The 19,198-nt window shown below is 38.1% G+C and overlaps 1 protein-coding gene across 4 annotated transcripts in view; it reads right to left on the reverse strand.

Annotated features, from left to right (window-relative positions):
- The window catches only part of pde1cb (phosphodiesterase 1C, calmodulin-dependent b), a 126,609-nt gene extending 107,797 nt beyond the window's left edge, over positions 1 to 18,812 (reverse strand). For 3 of the 4 annotated variants that reach the window (XM_041993083.1, XM_041993082.1, XM_041993081.1), the window contains exon 1: positions 18,148 to 18,812. In XM_041993083.1, the coding sequence (XP_041849017.1) occupies positions 18,148 to 18,409 (262 nt within the window). In that variant the 5' untranslated portion in view covers positions 18,410 to 18,812. Of the gene's footprint in view, positions 1 to 1,537; positions 1,936 to 18,147 lie in introns of those variants that run through there. The other variant, XM_041993084.1, reaches the window with a different exon arrangement.
- Between the last annotated feature and the right edge of the window lie 386 nt (positions 18,813 to 19,198).

The raw sequence follows: 19,198 nt of genomic DNA on the forward strand, positions 1-19,198 counted from the left end.
ACAGTAAGAGTCAATTCAAGTAATCACATCATTTTCACACCAGTAATATTTTGCAGTTGTTTGAGTTAGTGTAAGCAAAGGGTCATGGTAGTCAGTGGAACACATCACCCTGGTAACCAGAAAATGGAGAATATAGTTGCACATGAAAGAAATCTGCCATCCAAGCAAAGGTTTGCATAGTTAAGAGTATTTGACCAACAAACATGCTCTTTTCCTAAGCCTGATTAAAACATTTTAATGCCCAGCACTATAACTAACTAGTCACTAAATGATTAAACATATCTAATCCACACTTATGTCACCTAAAAACAAGGTTCCACATGAAACATAAGCCCCAGTTACTAGTGAAAGTACAAATCATGTGAATCATGCCTCCATCCCACCACTTGTAAATGCAAACTACATCCCTCCTTTATACTACCTTAAAAACACTTTGTTGGTTTGGGTAGAAATAGCCTTAATTTTTTTTTATTGCGGTTTAAGAACATGTTTACCGTAACCAGGCTGTAAAAGTAATGTCATGATTTGGAAGGTGCCTAAACAATATAAAACCACAGCAGGGGCTGAGTTAAGACAGCGATAATTCTCTGTGGATGTGTCTTTATGAGCTACCACTTTCACAGCAATGTGAATGTTAATATATTAGAGATAATTTCAGCCTTAAAAAATTGCACAGTACCATTTAAAATATTTCTCATAAGCAGTAAGTCCACCCTATGCCAGCCCTGTCACATCCAGACTGTAAACATGATTGTGAGGTTTTACAGTGTAAGTTTGGTAACTTGTTGGCTTTCAAGCTTTAACCTGTGTTTACTGTCAACTTTGGCAAATGCTGGAATGGCAACATTCATAACGGGCTGGCAAAAAATAACAACTGTTTTCAGCTTTATCTGATGCATTGTTGAGTTACATGGAAAAGGTAGTGTTCAAACAAGTTACTATACTTGTTTCAAAATGCATTTTCTTTTGTACACAAAAGTGAAAGTTTTGCTAGTTTAAAATATTTTCTAATATACTATCATTACCAAACTAGACTGCCTATATTGCCTATATTGTGAAATAAGGGCAGTTGGTTAACACTGACATGCACATGAGAGTTTCTAAACTAATCCAAACTAAAGCAAATCATCTTCTGTCAGCACCACAGAACATCACTTTATTTTTAACTGTGTTTTGTCACTCTCACCTGTAAGAGCGTTAAAAGCAATGCATGTGGCATACAAGTTAATCAACTCTGGTTGTCAAGACAATAGAATGAATTCCTGGTGACGTCAGCTGTGCTCAGCTTTAGTCTGAAGTCACCTTGTTACCATGGTGTATTTGCATTACTGAGACGAGCACTAACTTCAGCAGAATAGACTAATGAACAAGTTGTGCAGAGACGCTTAAATGTGATGTGTTTAACGATGCTGTGTTGCCACAGCCACACACTCTCTCCCACTCTCATGTATTCTGCTCCTCTCACAGATACTTTGTTGCATTTAGCTCACATGACAACACACTTTCCTCACGCTCTGCTTGCTGCTCAGATTCTTACCGATGGTGATGTTAAAGCCATCAATGCTGAAGGTGGCACTCCGACCCTTCCTAAATCGATGCTTTTTAGAGTTGGCTTCCATTTTCACTTTGGTACCCTCCAGTCACCCCTGCTACCTTATGATCTTGTTTTAATGCCTCTTGTCAGTTGCGGTGCGTTGTTTCAGTTTTGTTTGGATAACTCTCCCCGAGAGAGGAAAGAAGAATCCAATCCCTTCACTCTGATTAGTGCGGCGCACTAGATGTGGACTGCCAAAGACGTTCCACTTCTCGTTACAAAAAGCAAGCTGAAGAATTTCTTTTAAGTCCTTTTCCACCCCGTGTCTTTGTTGAGCTTTCTCTTCGTTTCTCACACCTCAACAAGCTTGTATGAAGTGGGTTATGGCTCTTTGATTTGTTTTTCTCCTCTCAATGTTACTCCACCCCTCCCTTCCTGCTCTCTCTCCTCATCTCTCTTCCCCAAGAGGTACAGTAGTTGTGTTTGGTGGGTGGCTGTGGTGGTGGAGGTGGAGGTGGTGGTTAGGAGGAGAGGACATTTCTAGAAGTGTTTAACTGAACGTGACTCCTCCTACTGTCAAGAATTTATAGCAAAAGCACTGAAAGCTCAGAGTTATGGCTCAGATCTATTACTGTCTATTCTAGTTTTACTCACTCACTTTCAAAAATACAAAAATGGACTCTAAAATCATGTGTGTCCCATGTTAAAAGAATGTAGCAAAGAAATATGAACAGACAGATAGTTTGTGTTTTGTCGGAGCTAGTCATTAATGAATACCACTGCTTTTCATTTTACACAAGATATTTGCCCAAGCACAGAAAATTCAAGGTCATTAACAGCATGAAGAGTGCTTTTGACATAAAAAACCCCATTCATTCGAATAGCTACATTTGAAAGTGTACTGAAATTGCTTTAAATGCGCCTTTACTTTTTTGTCTCCTTTTAAATGACTGTTGATCTGTTACAACTGAACCAAGAACATCCAGATATAATCCTCTCTGTCTGCTAAATCAAACTACATTTAATTTTACCTCCTAATGTTTACACATGTTCAACATACACCTGCACAAACCAGAACAACAACAGATAAAGACTCTGCATATTGGCACCATCTGACATTTCAGTGTGGATTTTTTCCATGTTTCATGCTCTCTCCTGATTAGTGTTGGTGAGTGCTCTCTATAAAGGCTTCTGGCTTGACCTTCTACCAAATTCAATAAATGAGCCTTTAATAGCATGTGCACAAATCCAATGACAAGACTTTTAATTATATTCCTCGTTTGGGTGCAATACAAAGCATATGCAAGCATCTGATTTAATGGGTATTTCAGTAAAGCAATCCAACTTTCTTTTCTTTTTTTTTTTTTTTTTACAGAACATCGATGATTTTAGCTAACGTGTTTTAATTGTGTGTGTTCCTTTCCGACTCTATTTCTAAGCTGCAACCAGTGAATTATAATCAGCACAATATAATGACAGCAAAGCCTGGGGATTTGGAAGCATTACCACACCCCCACAGTATTACAGATTTTATAAACAAGTGTCAACTAGAAATTATGATTTTACACAATTAAAATGCTTTTTTCTGATAATGCTTAGGAACAACATAATAACTAGCTGGATTACATTTAGAGATAAGGTTTATTAATATTTATTCATTCACTTATTTAATTATTTATTATGTCCTAGAATCAGTCAGCAGGTCATGGGGCAGCCCACTCTCAGTAGCAATCATTTAATAAATGCTTTTGTTCACTTTTCTAAAGTACTTTAACGATCCATGGTTGCAAATTGAGAGATTGTAATGTATTCCTTGCTGTGGATTTCTCCAAGGCAGCCTTCACATGATGTATAGGAATCAAGAGCTGTGTTGGTTTTAATATAAGCCTAACCATGTATACTGTAACATGTTTACAGTACAAACATATCCTGAATTAATTGAGGGGTAAGTGAATGAAAGAAGAATAACAGCTGAACCCAGCACATTCCAGCATTTTCTCCAACCCTCACATAAGCATGTTTGACTAAGAAAATACAAGCAGCGCATAGAAAATTAATTTTCTCTCATAGTTACAAGCATGTAGACATAGAATGTAAATTTGTAGAAGAATCTAAATTTAAGCCCCATCTGTGGGTTGGGAAAACTTTGTAACTGTACAATTTTTGCATTTACTGTAACAGCTAAATTTAGCATAGTGAACAAAACAATTTACTGAAGTTTAAGGAGCCATGACTGAAATAAATGCCACATGACATCTGTATGGCAAAAACCACACAGCAATTGTATAGAAACCCTACAGAGATAAATCTAACGGAATTAAGTGATCACATATGAACCCCTAAAGTGTCAAACAAGGACATAATCAAGTAAGAACATATGGTTTAAGACTGTCAGCTGTAATGAATGCATAACTTCCAGAAAATGTGAGCACCAAAGGAATCTAAGGAAATCTATCACAGTCAGGGCATCTATCCAGTTATAAAAGAGCCACTTTTAGTCACTCAGAGTTTTCAATTGATGCAGTTTACACTTGTTAGATAATTACAGTGCATCTCATTTTGTTTGTGAGCTACAGAGGGAGCTCTTTATATTCTCATTTTATGTCAGTCTGTTCTGCCTTGTCTGCAATTCATTCTCCATGTAGCAATTTATGAGCTTCCTAATTTTAAAACACTGTCACTGTAACATCAAGTTGCTGTCTGTTCCAGAGTACTTGTTATATTAATGAGGGCATCTGTGGGAACATTTTAACTTTGTTATTCTTTTCTCGTCAGCAGACTTTGTTTAAAGGGCACAGGCTAGTTATCATGAGCTTTTAGGCTTTTAAATGAATAGCCTGTTGAGGCCTCAGTTGTGTCAATATGATTAATGATATAATATTGCTGAAGAGTGCAGTCTGTGAATACCATGTAAATCAGAAAAAATAATGTGTTAAAGGGCTGGATTTATAACAAGAGTGCCCTCATTGAAAGCAGATGTTTACATCATGGTCAAAGTTTGCTGCAGCATATCAAAAGCTCCCTGTTTAATAATGCAATTCAGGGCAAGAGAAGTCAGACTGGAGATTATATAATACACTTTACTGAAGGAGTGTGCTTCTGTTTATATTTTCATGTTTTTAGGAGGCTGCATAGTGTTCTACAACTTTTTTGCTGCATAAAAGTTGACGATGGAGCTTTTCAAAAAGCACCGTTAAAAGCTTTAGAAGGCAGTGGATGCATTCAGCACTTTGTCCCTTTGTTGCTAAAAGCAACATATCAGGAAAACTAGCTAGATGAATATAAAATTCACTTGCTTTTGAGATTTTTGTCTCCTGCCATTGTTAAAATAAAGGCATCAGTGGGCTTCAGGCAGAGTGTTTGTTGGATCGTCAAGCAGAGTTTGCCTCTCACTGACACATGCTTTGGTGTTAACGTCACACCTGGGAGGTTTGTAGATTTTGCTGCAATCTGACAAGCAGATATATGGAAAACTGAAACTGCCAAAACTGAAAAAAATAGCCAATAAATCAATAAATTAAATATTGAAATAGAATTTCATTAAACTTTTTGTAGATGCCAATATCTATTTACTTTGTGTTTAATTTCAACTATATTTAGAAATGTAAGCATTTATTGGTAATATTTTTCTATCTTTGTATTTATTTCTTTATTTTTTCCAGACTTGTTTTCCTAACTGTACTTCTTTATTCTATTTTCTAAATTCTATTGTGAATAAAATGTTGGTTAATGATATTTGTGAATCACTGCATTTTGTTTTTAGTTACATTATAAACAATCCCCACTCTTTTGGTGTTACAACTGTCATTCAGATGAACCACTGGCTAACAAAGAGTGCTGATGACACAATTTTGACTTAATTTTCTACATCAATTTCTCATCTTTGCAATTGTTTTAAAAAACCATTAATTACTGGCCACAAAACATATCTTAATTCTATTCTACAGTCATTTAGCAGACACTTTTCTCCAAAGCGACTTACATCTGGGAGTAAAAACAACGCAAGCAAAAAATCAAACAGGAGGGGACATCATAATTAGGTGCTGTGACTGCTGTGAGTCCAGTTGGACGCAGGTGCTGTCGATTAGTGCATTCTCTGGACTCAGCAGATTGGACAGACTTTGGTAGATGATTCCACCACTGGGAAACAACAGAGGAGAATCTAGCTACTGATTTTGTGCCACGTTGTAGTGGGAGCACTAGACGTCTTTCATTGCGTAACTGTCGAGAGGATTACGGAGTGAAATGTAGACTGGAGCCGTTTGGGTTATTGTTTTGTAGGCCCAAAGCAGAGCTTTGAATTTGATGCATGCTGCGATTGGAAGCCAGTGAAAAGCGATTAGCAGCAGAGTGATATGAGCTCTTTTGGGCTGGATGAAAACCAGACATGCTGCTTCATTTTGAATCATCCGCAGAGGCTTTACTGAGCAAGCAGGCAGGCCTGCCAATAACGAATTGCAATAGTCATTGCGTGAAATGACCAGAGCCTGAACCAAGATCTGTGCTGTGTGTTCTGTCTGGTAGGGTCTGATCCTCTTAATTTGGTAGAGAGCAAATCGGCAAGACCGGGTAAGCGAGGCAACATGGACCTTAAAATTTTGCTGGCTGTCTACCATGACACCAAGATTCCTGGTAGATAACACAGGCAAAAGTGTGATAAGAGTCGAACTGCACGTTTATCAGGGGAGGTAAGGAAAGACTGGCTGACAGACAATGAGCTTGGTCTTGGACAGATTTAGCTAAAGGTGGCGATCCTTCATCCATGCGAAGATATCAGCAAGGCATTCTGATATTCACATGGAGACGGTTGTGAAGTCAGGTGGGAAAGAAAGGAAAAGCTGAGTGTCATCTGCATAACAGTGGTAGGAGAAGCCATGAGAGCCAGTGACTGCACTGAGTGAGGAGGTTCATAATGAAAAGAGAAAAGGGCCAAGAACCGAGCCCTGAGGCACCCTTGTTGTCAGCCCCTGCGATCTGGATACTCCCTCTCTCTTCCTGTGAGGTAGGACATAAACTACGAGAGGACAGATCCTGAGATGCCAAGCTCCAAGAGTGTGGAGAGGAGGATCTGGTGGTTGACTGTGTCAAAGGTAGCAGACAGGTCTGGCAGTATAAGGACTGAGGACTGACCAGCGGATTTGGCAAGCCGTCGGGAATCAGTAACTGACAGGAGAGCAGTTTCAGTAGAGTGGCCCTGCCTAAAGTCAGACTGATATGGATCAAACAGGTTGTTGTCGTGGGGGAACTGTCAGACCTGACTGAAGGTCAGACATGAATGGAAGCAGTGAGACCGGCCAGTAGTTTTCAACCTGGGCTGGGTTAAGTGTGGGTTTCTTCAGCAGCGGGGGAACCCAAGCTTGCTTGAAGGCAGAGGGAAAGACACCGGATTGAAGAGAGGAGTTGATAATATGGGTTACTGCAGATCTTGGGTTTAGAGTCGACTAGAAGTTTAGACACTTCATCCTTATTTAGAGAGCGGAAAGAGCAGAGTGAGGTACCAGTAGCTGGTTGGGGCAGGCTGAGTTGGTCAGGCTTAGAGAATTGATTGCTGATGGTAGCAACCTGTTCAATGAAGTAGGAACACCAGTGAGCACAAAGCTGAGGCCTTGCTGGATGTCCTCTCAAGCTGGAAGCTCAACCCAACCAGACTGGTCACCAAAACAACCAACAACAGGGCCAATGTTGCCAGAGAAGTGAAGCTCAACACGTGGCGTAGAATGCACCATTTTGGTCACAGACTTCACCTAGCCATCGGTGAGTACTGTACAATACTGAATTAATTACTTTGAAATATAAAAAATAAAAGCCATTTGTAAAGTTCAGTACTGTGTTTACAATAAGAACCATTTACAAGGCTTATACATGCTTAATGACTACAAAATAATCTCTTTACAATGCATAGGTTTTTATAGCTACCACTTATATATTTGAAACTTATTTCATAAAATGTCAGACTCGTGCATGTGTGTGTGTGTCTGTGTGTGTGTGTGTGTGTGTGTGTGTGTTTTGTCAGTCTTGTCAGACTGCTGAGCCACAAGCTTCTAACAGAGTCAGCCACTTGTTGCTGAAGCAGGAAAGAGCAGTTGCTAAAGTTCTGTCTGCGGACAAGAAAACCAGACCTCTAGTCCTTACCTGGCAAGACACAGAGGTACTGGAGGAAGTTCAGAAAGCTCTGATTTCACTGATACACCCTCAGGTGAGGATTATGTGACCCTCTCATATGTCAGGCCTGTGCTACACCTGTTCAGTGTAGGGCTGGGCGATATATCAAGTATATAAACGTATCCCGATATGTTTTACATAGGACATAAAAAATGGTTATATCGCAAAACATCAGGTATGAAGTATCACAGCAGCGTTTTAAGCATCTGTGGGTTTTTCTTCGTAGTGCTCATATAAATGACTGAAATGCTCAGACAAAAAATACAGAGGATATAAAACAGTCCAGCTTCTGAAATGCTTCAATGAAGTCAAAAAAGACAGTTTAACTTAGTGGAGTCGCTCTAAACGTTCTTTAAGATGAAGTTTAACATGAAGTTCTCAGCATAAGTGAGGTGGATGAAGCTTTATATTGTCCAATATTCTTTGCTGGTTAGCGTGTGCACATTTCCATGTGCACTCACGTGTCTGTGTGTGTGGCATCGGGGTGAAATTCGCTGTGTGCAATACAGAAATCTAGTGGAGAGAGATGAGGTGCTCTGGTGTTTATATTTTACAACAAGGACTAAAAAAAAACCTGTTCTAGAGGAAACTTCAATGTTTTGGCCACAGGTTGCATAATGTAGTTACTGAAGAGAAGCTGTTCATAGCACAAATCTTTGCCCTTGTTAGAATATAAAGCAATTCATATTTTGATCCTATATGATAATCCTACATTTCATATGGAAAATATAGTTCAGCATGAACCCTGAACAGAGGTTGAAATTTAAAGGTCCCATATTATGCAAAATTCACTTTTTAATGGTTTTGGAACAGTCATACTGGTCCCCCCGCATGTGTAGGAGACCCGTAAGTGTGAAACTCTTTCAGGCGCTCTCTCTCCCCCCTGCTCCACCTCTAGGGAAGTAAGCGCTGAAATGAGCTTGTTTGAAAGCGTGTACGTTATGACGTCATAAGGGACAATAACCACTCCCCACAGAGCGATGGACCCGCCTACCGACTCTCAAAGCCCGCCCTCTAAAAATCACCTAGCGCCCAGTGTTTATCCCTTTTCGGCAACCCTCGTTAGCGGACATGGCTAAGCGACAGAAGCACTGTTCTGTTTGTGGCTGCATAAATGAACACGAAAACGTTTTTTTACTTCCATCCACTGAACCCACGAGGACTGAGTGGATTAATTTTATTTTTGGAGGAAATGTACCCGGAAAACTTCCAAAGGTTTTGCATGTCTGTGGCCAGCATTTCAAAGAGGACTGTTTCCACAACATGGGGGCATGGAAAGCAGGCTTCGCCAACCGTTTGAAGCTGAAGCCAGGTTCAATACCAACTGTCCGTGACACAGCTGGAGAGGTAAGAGCTGGCAGTTATTTTATCGGCTCAAACTGGTAAGGGAGAACGACAGCGTCTCTACCAGTTGCCATAACGCTGCTGTTCACGAGAGCGGCATGAACGGGCATCATCCATGAACATAGTTACAAAAGAGGGGGAAAAAATTCAAGACAGGGACTAATGGAATGGCTGAAATTTTACTGGCTGGACGAGTAAAAGTCACACTAACCTTTCACTAACGTCCTGTTAGTCTTCTTGCTCGAACTTCTTCAGGAATGGGTTCCGGTGTTCCGGCGTTTGTTTATCCTTCACTACGCTGTAATCAGCGTCTAGTAACCGCTAAGGCCTAACCTGTCAATCACCTCATGACGGGCGATGCGATGGGCGGAGCCAACAGCTGAGCTGCTCCACCAGGGTTCCGCCCACCATAAACGGCACATTTCTGAAGCTGCTAAAAAGAGGGAGGTGAAGAGAAGCCGCTGCACTCAAACTGAGGGTCGATTTGTCCATACCATGGCGGAAATATTTCATTTAGATATTAATTTATGGTCTCAGATTGGGAATAAAGTGTATAATATGGGACCTTTAAAGATTAAACATACTGACCAGAAAATTAGATTTTTTTCCATATCGTTCAGGCCTAATGCATACCCACTCAAACTGTGGAAAGAACATGAAGTTGCTTTTCCAGCTCTGAGTTGCCTGGCAAAGAACTATCTGTGTGTATCTGCTACCAGCTCCCAGGGTCTCCAGTTGAAGTGGGAACATTGTAACCTGCCACAGGGCATCCCTGAAACCATACGCTGTTGACAGACTTGTATTTCTGGCACACAATCTGTAGAAGCAAAAATCTGTTTGCCTGATGTCTTGTCATTGTGCATCTCGTTCTAGTTTGATTTTTATTTGAGATTTGCATCAAGACAAAGGATGCACTGATTCAGAAATTTGCCCTTTTTACGTGTTCACTCATTTCCCCAAAAAAAGTTTGAACAGCACTTCACAAGAGAGAAAACTTTTAGTAAAGACAGAACTTTGAAAATGGCTTAAAGAGCAAGTTTACTAGTTTTTATTTTTGCTCTTTTCTTTTTGCATTTTGCAACTGTGTTGTTGCTATGGTCACTGAAAAGTATCTTTCATTAATTTTGTTTTAGGAGCATTTAATTTAATATACAGCAACTTTAATTTCGGTCAACTGTTTTAATTCACATGTGCTGCTGATCCTTAATAAATTTAGCACTCAAGGCTGTAAATTAGAACTGTCGCTCTGGTTACTTGACAAAAAAATTATATCAAGATATATATTGTATATCGTGATTCAGGCAAAAAATAGGGCTGCTCGATTATGGGAAAAATGATAATCAAGATTATTTTGATTGAAATTGAGATTTTGATTATTTAACACAATTTGAGAAAGACATTCTGTAGTGGTGGCGAAACATTAGACTGTAGCCACGTCCTTCACAACACCCTCAACACACTCATCATACTGGGCCGGGAGAGACACTCCACTAAAATGGTGTCAAGATGGCTGTGATACCGTTTGTCCAAAGTGTTGATGAGTTTCTTAAATCCCGGTTTGTTCACTGTGTTAATTGAGAAAAAAGTTCTGTTTGTTTATAACATTTGTCTCTCTGTGTCTCTGGGAGCTGGTGTTTAGTCGCGACTCACAAAAATTGAACATTTTTCTATTTTCTTGTGTCGCATCGCAAGCCCCCGTGTGGACATCTGCGCGAACGAGAGCAACATTTCACATGCATGAATGTCGCCTGTCGCTTGGCTGGAGGAGGGCAACGATTTCCACCTCATCGCGCAAGTTCGATAGAAAATGATGGAGAAGGAGCGAAGTCGCCTCCCGCGTGTCCAGCCCTTAACTGGCGAGGTATTTGCAACTTGCGCTGAATAAAACTAAAGCGGTTGGGGTTGTGGGAGGAGTCTGCAGCAGAGTGCTGCAATGCCAGCTGCACTCGATTTGCAACTGAAAACAGCACAAGAGGAAACTGCGAAGCACAAAAATAATTGGCTCATTTTATTTTTATGATCGTTGAAAACCCATATCGTAATTGTGATTAAAATTCGATTAATCGCCCAGCCCTAGCAAAAAATATAAAATAGGAATTTTGATTCATATCGCCCAGCTCTAACTGGAAGCTAACTAAAGGCCCATTTATGCTTGAAGAATGATACATAGTCGAAGAGACAGTTTCGTCCGTCTCCTGCATCAGTTACGCATGTAATTTGGTCTGTCTTCAGGGAGCTTAGCTATCCTTCCCTTGATGTAGAAGACAGAGCAATCACACCAGAAACCACGCGGGTAGTGCTGGATACCACAAAACGGACTCATATGCAAATCAAAAGGGCTGGTGTGAATGGGCCTTACCATGCAGCCTAGATTTAAAGAAAGTAGCCCATAAGGATTCAAAGGATTCAAAGTGTTTATTGTCATTTGCACAGTAAGGAAACAAGTTTCCCTGATCAATGAAATTCTTACTTTGCCGTCCACACTGAATGACATAAAAGATTATAAAATAAAATAAAAACTTTTAAAAACTAGATGGAAGATGAAGATAAGATAAAAAAAAACTGAGTAATTAATCTATGTACAGAAATGTGCCGTGTGGTACATGAATTGTTGTGCCACCTTCAACAGTGAATGATAAGCTCATTTAAAAATATATATATTCATGTCGCCTCGTAAAGAAACAGGTAATTATTTGTAAAAAAAAAATTATTTAAAAAATTAAATGAAACCAGAAAACAGAAAAAATTTTCTTATTAAAATCATGTTCAGTGCTTATAATCTTAAAATCATTGCATAATATTTCATTGTAAATCCTCTAAAAAGCTAATCTGATTGTTTACTTTAATACTGAACTAGAACAAATTTGAGTTAAGTAGTAATAATGTGGAAACACTATTTCCAGCATCTTGTGTATTTTTGTGTTGTTTAAGGACAGCTGATGCAACATTACCACACATTAACATACTGGTCCATTTTTGTAGTCCATTTGCCGGAGCACATTTCAAGGGTGTTTTAAACCAGCTATTTTTAAAAGTGTGTCCTAGGCAATATCCAATTTTCTCCAATGGTCATTACCAGGACAACAACCCTATTACTAGGCAACAGGAAAACCTGACAAATATTCAGTATATTAAATATATTCCACTGAAGATGACAAGGGTTTCATTTGGCAGTTGATACTTATCAATGTGAGTTTTATTGTTTTACATATAACAATGCCATTTTACTTTTTTTGTTGTTGTTGTTTTTATTTTTTTTTTTTTTTTTTTTTTTTTTTTTTTTGATTGATGAAGTGGAAACTGACCTCATTCCGCTGTTTTATTAAGCTCATTCTTTAACAAACCAGTGCTACAGTAGATTCTGGGCACAAAACCACACCTGCTGTCTTTTACTGGTGTCTATAGAAGATGAACTGTTGCTCAACCTTTGATCTGGCCATCAAACAGTGGGACAGGCCATCAACAATAGACATTAATTAGCTCTGAAGATAAAGGGGGATGAGGACTAACTTGAAGGACTAGAAACAGCCTTGTGCACTAAACTCATCCGAAGGTTTAAATCATATATTTTATTTGTGGTGAGTTGAGGGCCATTTAAAAACTCTCATATTTAAATTTTAAGTCTCAAGGCAAGTTTATTTGTATAGAATATTTAATGTATAAGACAATTTAATGTGCTTTCCATAAAACATTAAAAGAAGTACAGATGGTGCAGAAAAAAGCATTAAAAGGTAGTAAAAGTCAGCAAAAAACAGAAATTACAATAACATCATAAATGAAATTATGATTTAAAACTGAATCTATTAGAAATTGGATTAACTGTTAAACACATTCTACATATATATATATATATATATATATATATATATATATATATATATATATATATATATATATATATATATATATATAATTTGACATTTCACCATTCTTTCTTTTGTAACTCATTCAAATGTAACATATTTTGGCCTTTTGATTGCATAGTCTGTCCTACAAGCGCATCACAATTAATGACAACAGCTACGCAACCAGACAGAAAAACAAGCTCATTAGAAGTCTTTTCTACTCTGTGGAATGACACACACTTTTTCAGTCCCCACACTACTGTCACCACAGTGACACACTCATGTAATTAAGACACACAGGGTGCCAGGGTGCTTTCCTTTTCCACTGCTAAATAATCATTAGAGAAAGCTTTAAGGATAATATTAACCTGTGTTGCAAACCTAAGGGAAATGAGCTGACAAAACAAAGAGTCATCTTAATCCTGATCCACCAACACTATGAAAAATATGGGAAAAGAAGTTTCAAGTCATACAGTGCACAAGTTTAGCTAATGATTTTTGCACCAGCATGGTTCCAGATCAAAAAAGCATAACCAGCTGGGTGGGTGTTAGGTCAGCAAGCAAAACCAATGTAGTCCTTTTGATTAGAGACTAACATCCTATAAACTCCAGATATCCTCCACAAAAGTAAGCACAGCAGCTAACCTGTGTCATTTGAACCAAGTCATGGAAACTGTCACAAACACTGGAGGCAACAGGCTGTATATACTAAAGCATAGTGGTGGCAAAGGGAACGCACCATTTGGACATCTTGTATTGTAAAAAACTAAATGTTGGAAGCTAATGATGATCACCAAATAATCATGTATGTTGTTTTGAATCTAATTTCTTATTACCTTTAAATGCAATGGTAAAGCATTTTTAAACATTTTCTCATACTTTCTAAAAATAGTAGGATAATGAGATACAGCAATGTCTCTGTCACTAATATGAAACCACTTCACAACATGTTATAGTTACTTAAAGGAGTTGAACCGGCCAGCTATTTCATTGGTCAATTGACCAAAATATAATTTAGAATAGAATAGAATTAAGTTTTGTCAGGATTTCCAAATGAGTTTCAGAGTCTATTCAAGTTCTTTGTGTGTTAAAATGAAGAAATACGCTTGGAGGCAGAATCTAAAAAGACACGGGTACTGATTACATGGTTTGTTTCTGTGAAGGCTTGGTGATGGCCCTGACTTGGTGGCCCTAGCAACACACACCCCCACAGCCCTGAAAAGGTAAGATGGGTATAGAAGATGGATGGATGGATGGATGGATGGAAACTGATTACAATGCATTTTTATAATTTAATAGATCTTTGCTATTGCATGGTTTGGCATGCCTAAAATTTGTTTTCGGTAGCCACTTTGTAGCCACCTTTTTCCATAGCAAGAAAAAATGTAGTTGCTCCAAGTGGGCTGAGTCAAAATGACTTGTTGAAAACTCTGAAGACCTGTGGGATTAAAAATGCCTTTGCAGCAGAACTGAAGCACTTCTACATCAACACATCTTTCTTAACTGAAGAATAAAATCAGTCCATAAAGATTTTTGGAAGTACATTTCAAAAACTGTACTCCAATCTGTACAAACAGCAAAACCAAAGACACGGATGTGCATGAATGATGAATCCATGTGCATGTACTGTGTAAAGATAACATCACATGACTTTTTTCCCTCTGATGACTAGATGTAAGTTCTGCAGCTCTCGGTTGTTATGCTCACTTTAAAAAGATGTCAAAATACTTTTGTACTCAACACTTGATGCATTCTTACAGGGTATGACACTTAAGATGAACACATACACCTACAAAAGTTTAGTTTCCTGTCTTTGTGTCACCTCAGATTCACAATGCAACATTATGATAACGCTTCCTTCTTTACAGGATCCAAATGCTTTGCTTCACTTAAAATGGAATTTGGCTATATTTTAATTTCTTGTTGTTCCATATAAATACGCATCCAACTATTAAAAGTTACTTCACAACAATTGGCTGAAGAATCTCTTCTAATGTAAACAGATTTTAATACATTCAAAATTTAACATGTCTACAATTTAAATCATTATTGATTTTTGTGAATTAGTAGCAAATCAGTGGAAAAGGAGACATGGTTGTTCAAATTTCCAATGAACACCTACCTGAAACTTTCTTTGTTTTCTTATTCATTTCAACTCTCTTCCTTCACCTTCATCTTTTCCTTGCTCTTCATGTCATCCTTCCACTGAGAAGCTGACGTGTGAAGATGAAGTAAGGAGGACACTAGCTGTTCATGGTTTACACTGGCACATACCCAAAAATATTGTTTTTAGACGTGCTAGCAAAAGTAGGCAACATATATCAGTATCATGCCAATCAGACCCATGTTACTCTCACGTGAAGCTGAAGAATGAAAAATGTTGATAACAGCAGCCTATTTCAATTAGATATTGTTTGCCTTTATTTTATATTACATTTCAGTATCAATAAGGTTTGTTAGAGAAAGAGCTGTAAAATCTACTAACCATAAGACATCCCCACACACACCTATGAAGATAGATCCGGTTCAGCTATCTAGTAAGAGTGAAACAGCAAAAGGATGGAGTGTCTTCTCTAAATCACTGATGCTGTGCAGACATGGGTCTGATCTAGGGACAGGCATTTTAGGTCCTCTTTGAAGTCAACTAGTAAGGCCTTTGTGTGTGTGTGTGTACCTCAAAACAGGCTTTGTAAATAACTGTTTACAACAGTAAGTTTAAGGTCATGCATTCATACAGATATTGGGTTGTGCACATCTGGCACGGCAGCTCAAATAGTGGTCATAGTCAACAGCTGCATGACCCAATGTCTACTTTCTGTACAACTAAGCAATGGTTGAGGTCTGTTTGACACTGAGGTGAATCAACCAGATGATGGGGAGGCAGGTGTCTCCATTTTGTTCCTCTGGAGGGAGCAGATGAGTGTTCAATCAGGTAGGGAGTCAAGATGAGACACCTTAGTACACGTAAGCATCACTGGGGAGCAAGGAGGAAACTCAACAGGAGTCTACAGTGTCATATAGTCATGGAAACACCACAGTGCAGATTATATTTAAGGAACCAACCAGGGAGAGGTGTTCTCCTCAGGGACAGATATGCAGGGAGTTGGTACTAGATGTGGCAGTAATGTAATGAAGTGAAAATAAACAGGATGAAATGGAAACAACAGCGTAAGATAAAGGTCAAAACCATTAAGACACATTCATTGTGCTCAATTTTTTTAATACACACACACATATCTATCTATCTATCTATCTATCTATCTATCTATCTATATATATATATATATATATATATATATATATATATATATATATATATATATATACACATATATATACACATATATATGTGAAATTACATTAGTGCTGTGCAACAATTAAAATTTTTAATTGCATTGTTATGCAGAAAATGTCCTTTTACTTTAAAGTACTGCTACATGAAGAAAATGTAGCAACTATACAAATAATCAGCTTTTACAGCTAAATATACGACATAATAAAACATAATAAAATAAAACAAGCATTTCTAAGCATGCAGTGACAACAAAAAACAATGTGATTCTTTGCAAAGGCATTTCCATAAAAACAAACAACAGTTTCATTTGTGAATTTGTTGATCAAAATAAAACTAGTTCTGTTAATTTAATTCTCAGTGGCATCAAATAGATGCTTTGGTAGTGGAGATATGCTGCATTGAGGTTGGCCTTCAAAGAGCTGGTATTCATTCAGTGAATACCTTTTAATCAATGGCATATTTACTTGATCCTCTGATGTGACCACTGGCTCTTATTTATGGAGAAATCTGTGACCTGAACAACCAAGATCTGCAGTATAAAGTAAAAGAACACCCAGAATGCTCCTAGAAACTAATTCAAATGTTTGTGTAAATTACCTAATTAAAAACCATGTATCTTCATGAGATTTATTCATTGGGATTCACAAATGCTAAGACAAGTTTTTGTTCTGTGTGATCTGCAGTATATGATCATGCTAAAGAATTAACTACAAGTTTAAACACAGATGTCCAACTGCATATCAGTAGTTTGATGTCACTTATACTAATTGCACAAGCGTTGCAGTTAAGTAAATTTAAATGTTTTAGGGCACAATATACACCTAAAGTGCTACAAGGCGCCTCCTGTCGGAACTGCCACGGATAAACCTTTTGAAAAGAATATTACATGAGAGTGGTAGTGCAAAATTATTAATCCAAGACCTTTGATTTCAACTTTCTACTGATTCATCAGTCTGATAACTATTCACAACTGCTGAATGCTCCTGAAAAACTGCCTACAGAACATTTTCACACCAGACTTGTTCTTATGATGCAGTAAGAGAAACATAGGTGTAAGCATTCATTCAAAATGCTGCATCCAATAAAAATAAGCTAAGTACTCTGTTTTTTCACACATGATGTAATACTATAATGATTTACTGAGAAGCTACATGATGTTGAGCCATTATTAAAGATGTGAGTTACAGCTGTGTTTTCATGGGAGGCCAAAGTTTCTTCTGAGAAAAGGGTCTGTTGTAGGAAGTGTCAACTCAAGTATGAAGAAATACTGTTAATAATAGCCACGTGCACAAGTGTAAGCAAGCAAATGCTCCAAGAAACTACCCATTATCAATATCCATTTAAATTCTCTCCCTTTAAGTAGTAGGTTACATAAAGGATCCTGGTTGAAAATAACTCCACTGTTCCTCACTGTAGTACTTGAAGAAGATTATTACCATTTAAAGTGATTACATAGCTAATAGTATATTGCTGAGGTGCTCCGGTCCAAAAACTTTAACTTTAGTCTCAGAAGAATAAGTAAGAAGTCAATTTGTATTCTTATTTAATCTACATATTATAGGTGTAAACTAAATTAAACGAAAAATATAGCCAATTAATTCAATAGCTAAAATAGTAATATTGGCTTTTTTATTAGTGCCGTCTGTCAAAAGAGGGTTTGCAAAAGAGGCAAAAATACACTTGTTCAGATAAAAGTAACACTAAAAAGATATAATGTAGACTATCATGTAGGATACGTGTAGTTACAAAAATCATTTTCAGACTTTCTGTGGTCAGTTTCAGTGAAATAATAGTATGTAAAATCCTGTGCATGTGTATAAATGTCCCACATGTAGCTAGTGGTCTGTATGGATGCTAATATCTGCGTATGAATGTAGCAGACTTGCTAACAAACTGAGGAATAACATGACAAAGCCTAAATGAGAAACATAAGAGGACTTTTTTGTTGTTGTTGTTTATTAACTCACCGCTCTGCTGACCCTCAGATGTCTTTTTTCTTGAACTTTGTCTTGTTCCGTCGGAGTCTTGTCTGCCCAGGACCTCAGACAGCGACTGGCGAGAACTCTGCCGACCGGATTGGCCCGCGACGTTGAACCGCGCGCTCTTTTTCTTGGCTCGGTCCGACTCCGGAGCGGACCGGCTCCTCTCCGGGTCATGGTTCTCGGGCTCCGAACCCACTTTCACTAAAGCGTTCCTCGTCCTAGTTAGAGCAGAAGTCACCGAACCCATCACAGCAAAGGTTAAAAACCCCTCTAGGAAGCAGTTTTTTCAGGTTTACCTTTCATTTTTCCTCAAAACCTGTTGAAACCGTGTTGTTCCGATTGCCATGAAAAACAAAACAAACAAAAAACAGACGTCTCAGTCACCATTCGGCTGTAACTTTATCGCTAAAATGTTTACTAACAAGCCACAAGACTGATAAAAAAGAAATAATCAACGGAGTTAAACTGGACATGTTTTCATCTCTCTGGGTTTGTTTCCTCTGACAGGTCACATGGAAGTTGTTCTGTCGCTGATCTCCCGGGACAAACATTAATTAACCGACCAGTTTCCAGGATTATTATAATGGGCAGAGAACCCATATGTAGCAACAGAATTAAATGGGCTGAAGATTAGTCAAGTTTTAAATACCTGTTAGCTACATTTCCTTTGTCAAAGTCGCGTTAAACACATATCTGAGACACTGATCGTCAAATGGACGCGGTGAGAGCAATAAAGTTGTGACTTGAAGCTCCTGAATCCTTCAGCCCGCTGACAGTGATGTTCTGCGAGGAGTTCCTTCAGTCACCGACAGATGGCAGTAAAATCAAGTCAGTTAAGGGTATTTAGGAAAATCAGATTTATAAACAAGGTGTAATCTTCGAAGGCAAAGCAGGACCTTGTTGTGAGTAATATAAATTTTGTAAGTCAATATAGGCTAATTATACATTGATATAATACCACTAATATGTCTCAGCACTGTAATTCTGAAAATTAGACCAATTTTATTGGATCTATGCAACTTACTTTGAACTGAAT

This window comes from Melanotaenia boesemani, chromosome 8 (genome assembly GCF_017639745.1).
Source record: "Melanotaenia boesemani isolate fMelBoe1 chromosome 8, fMelBoe1.pri, whole genome shotgun sequence".
Taxonomy (NCBI): domain Eukaryota; kingdom Metazoa; phylum Chordata; class Actinopteri; order Atheriniformes; family Melanotaeniidae; genus Melanotaenia; species Melanotaenia boesemani.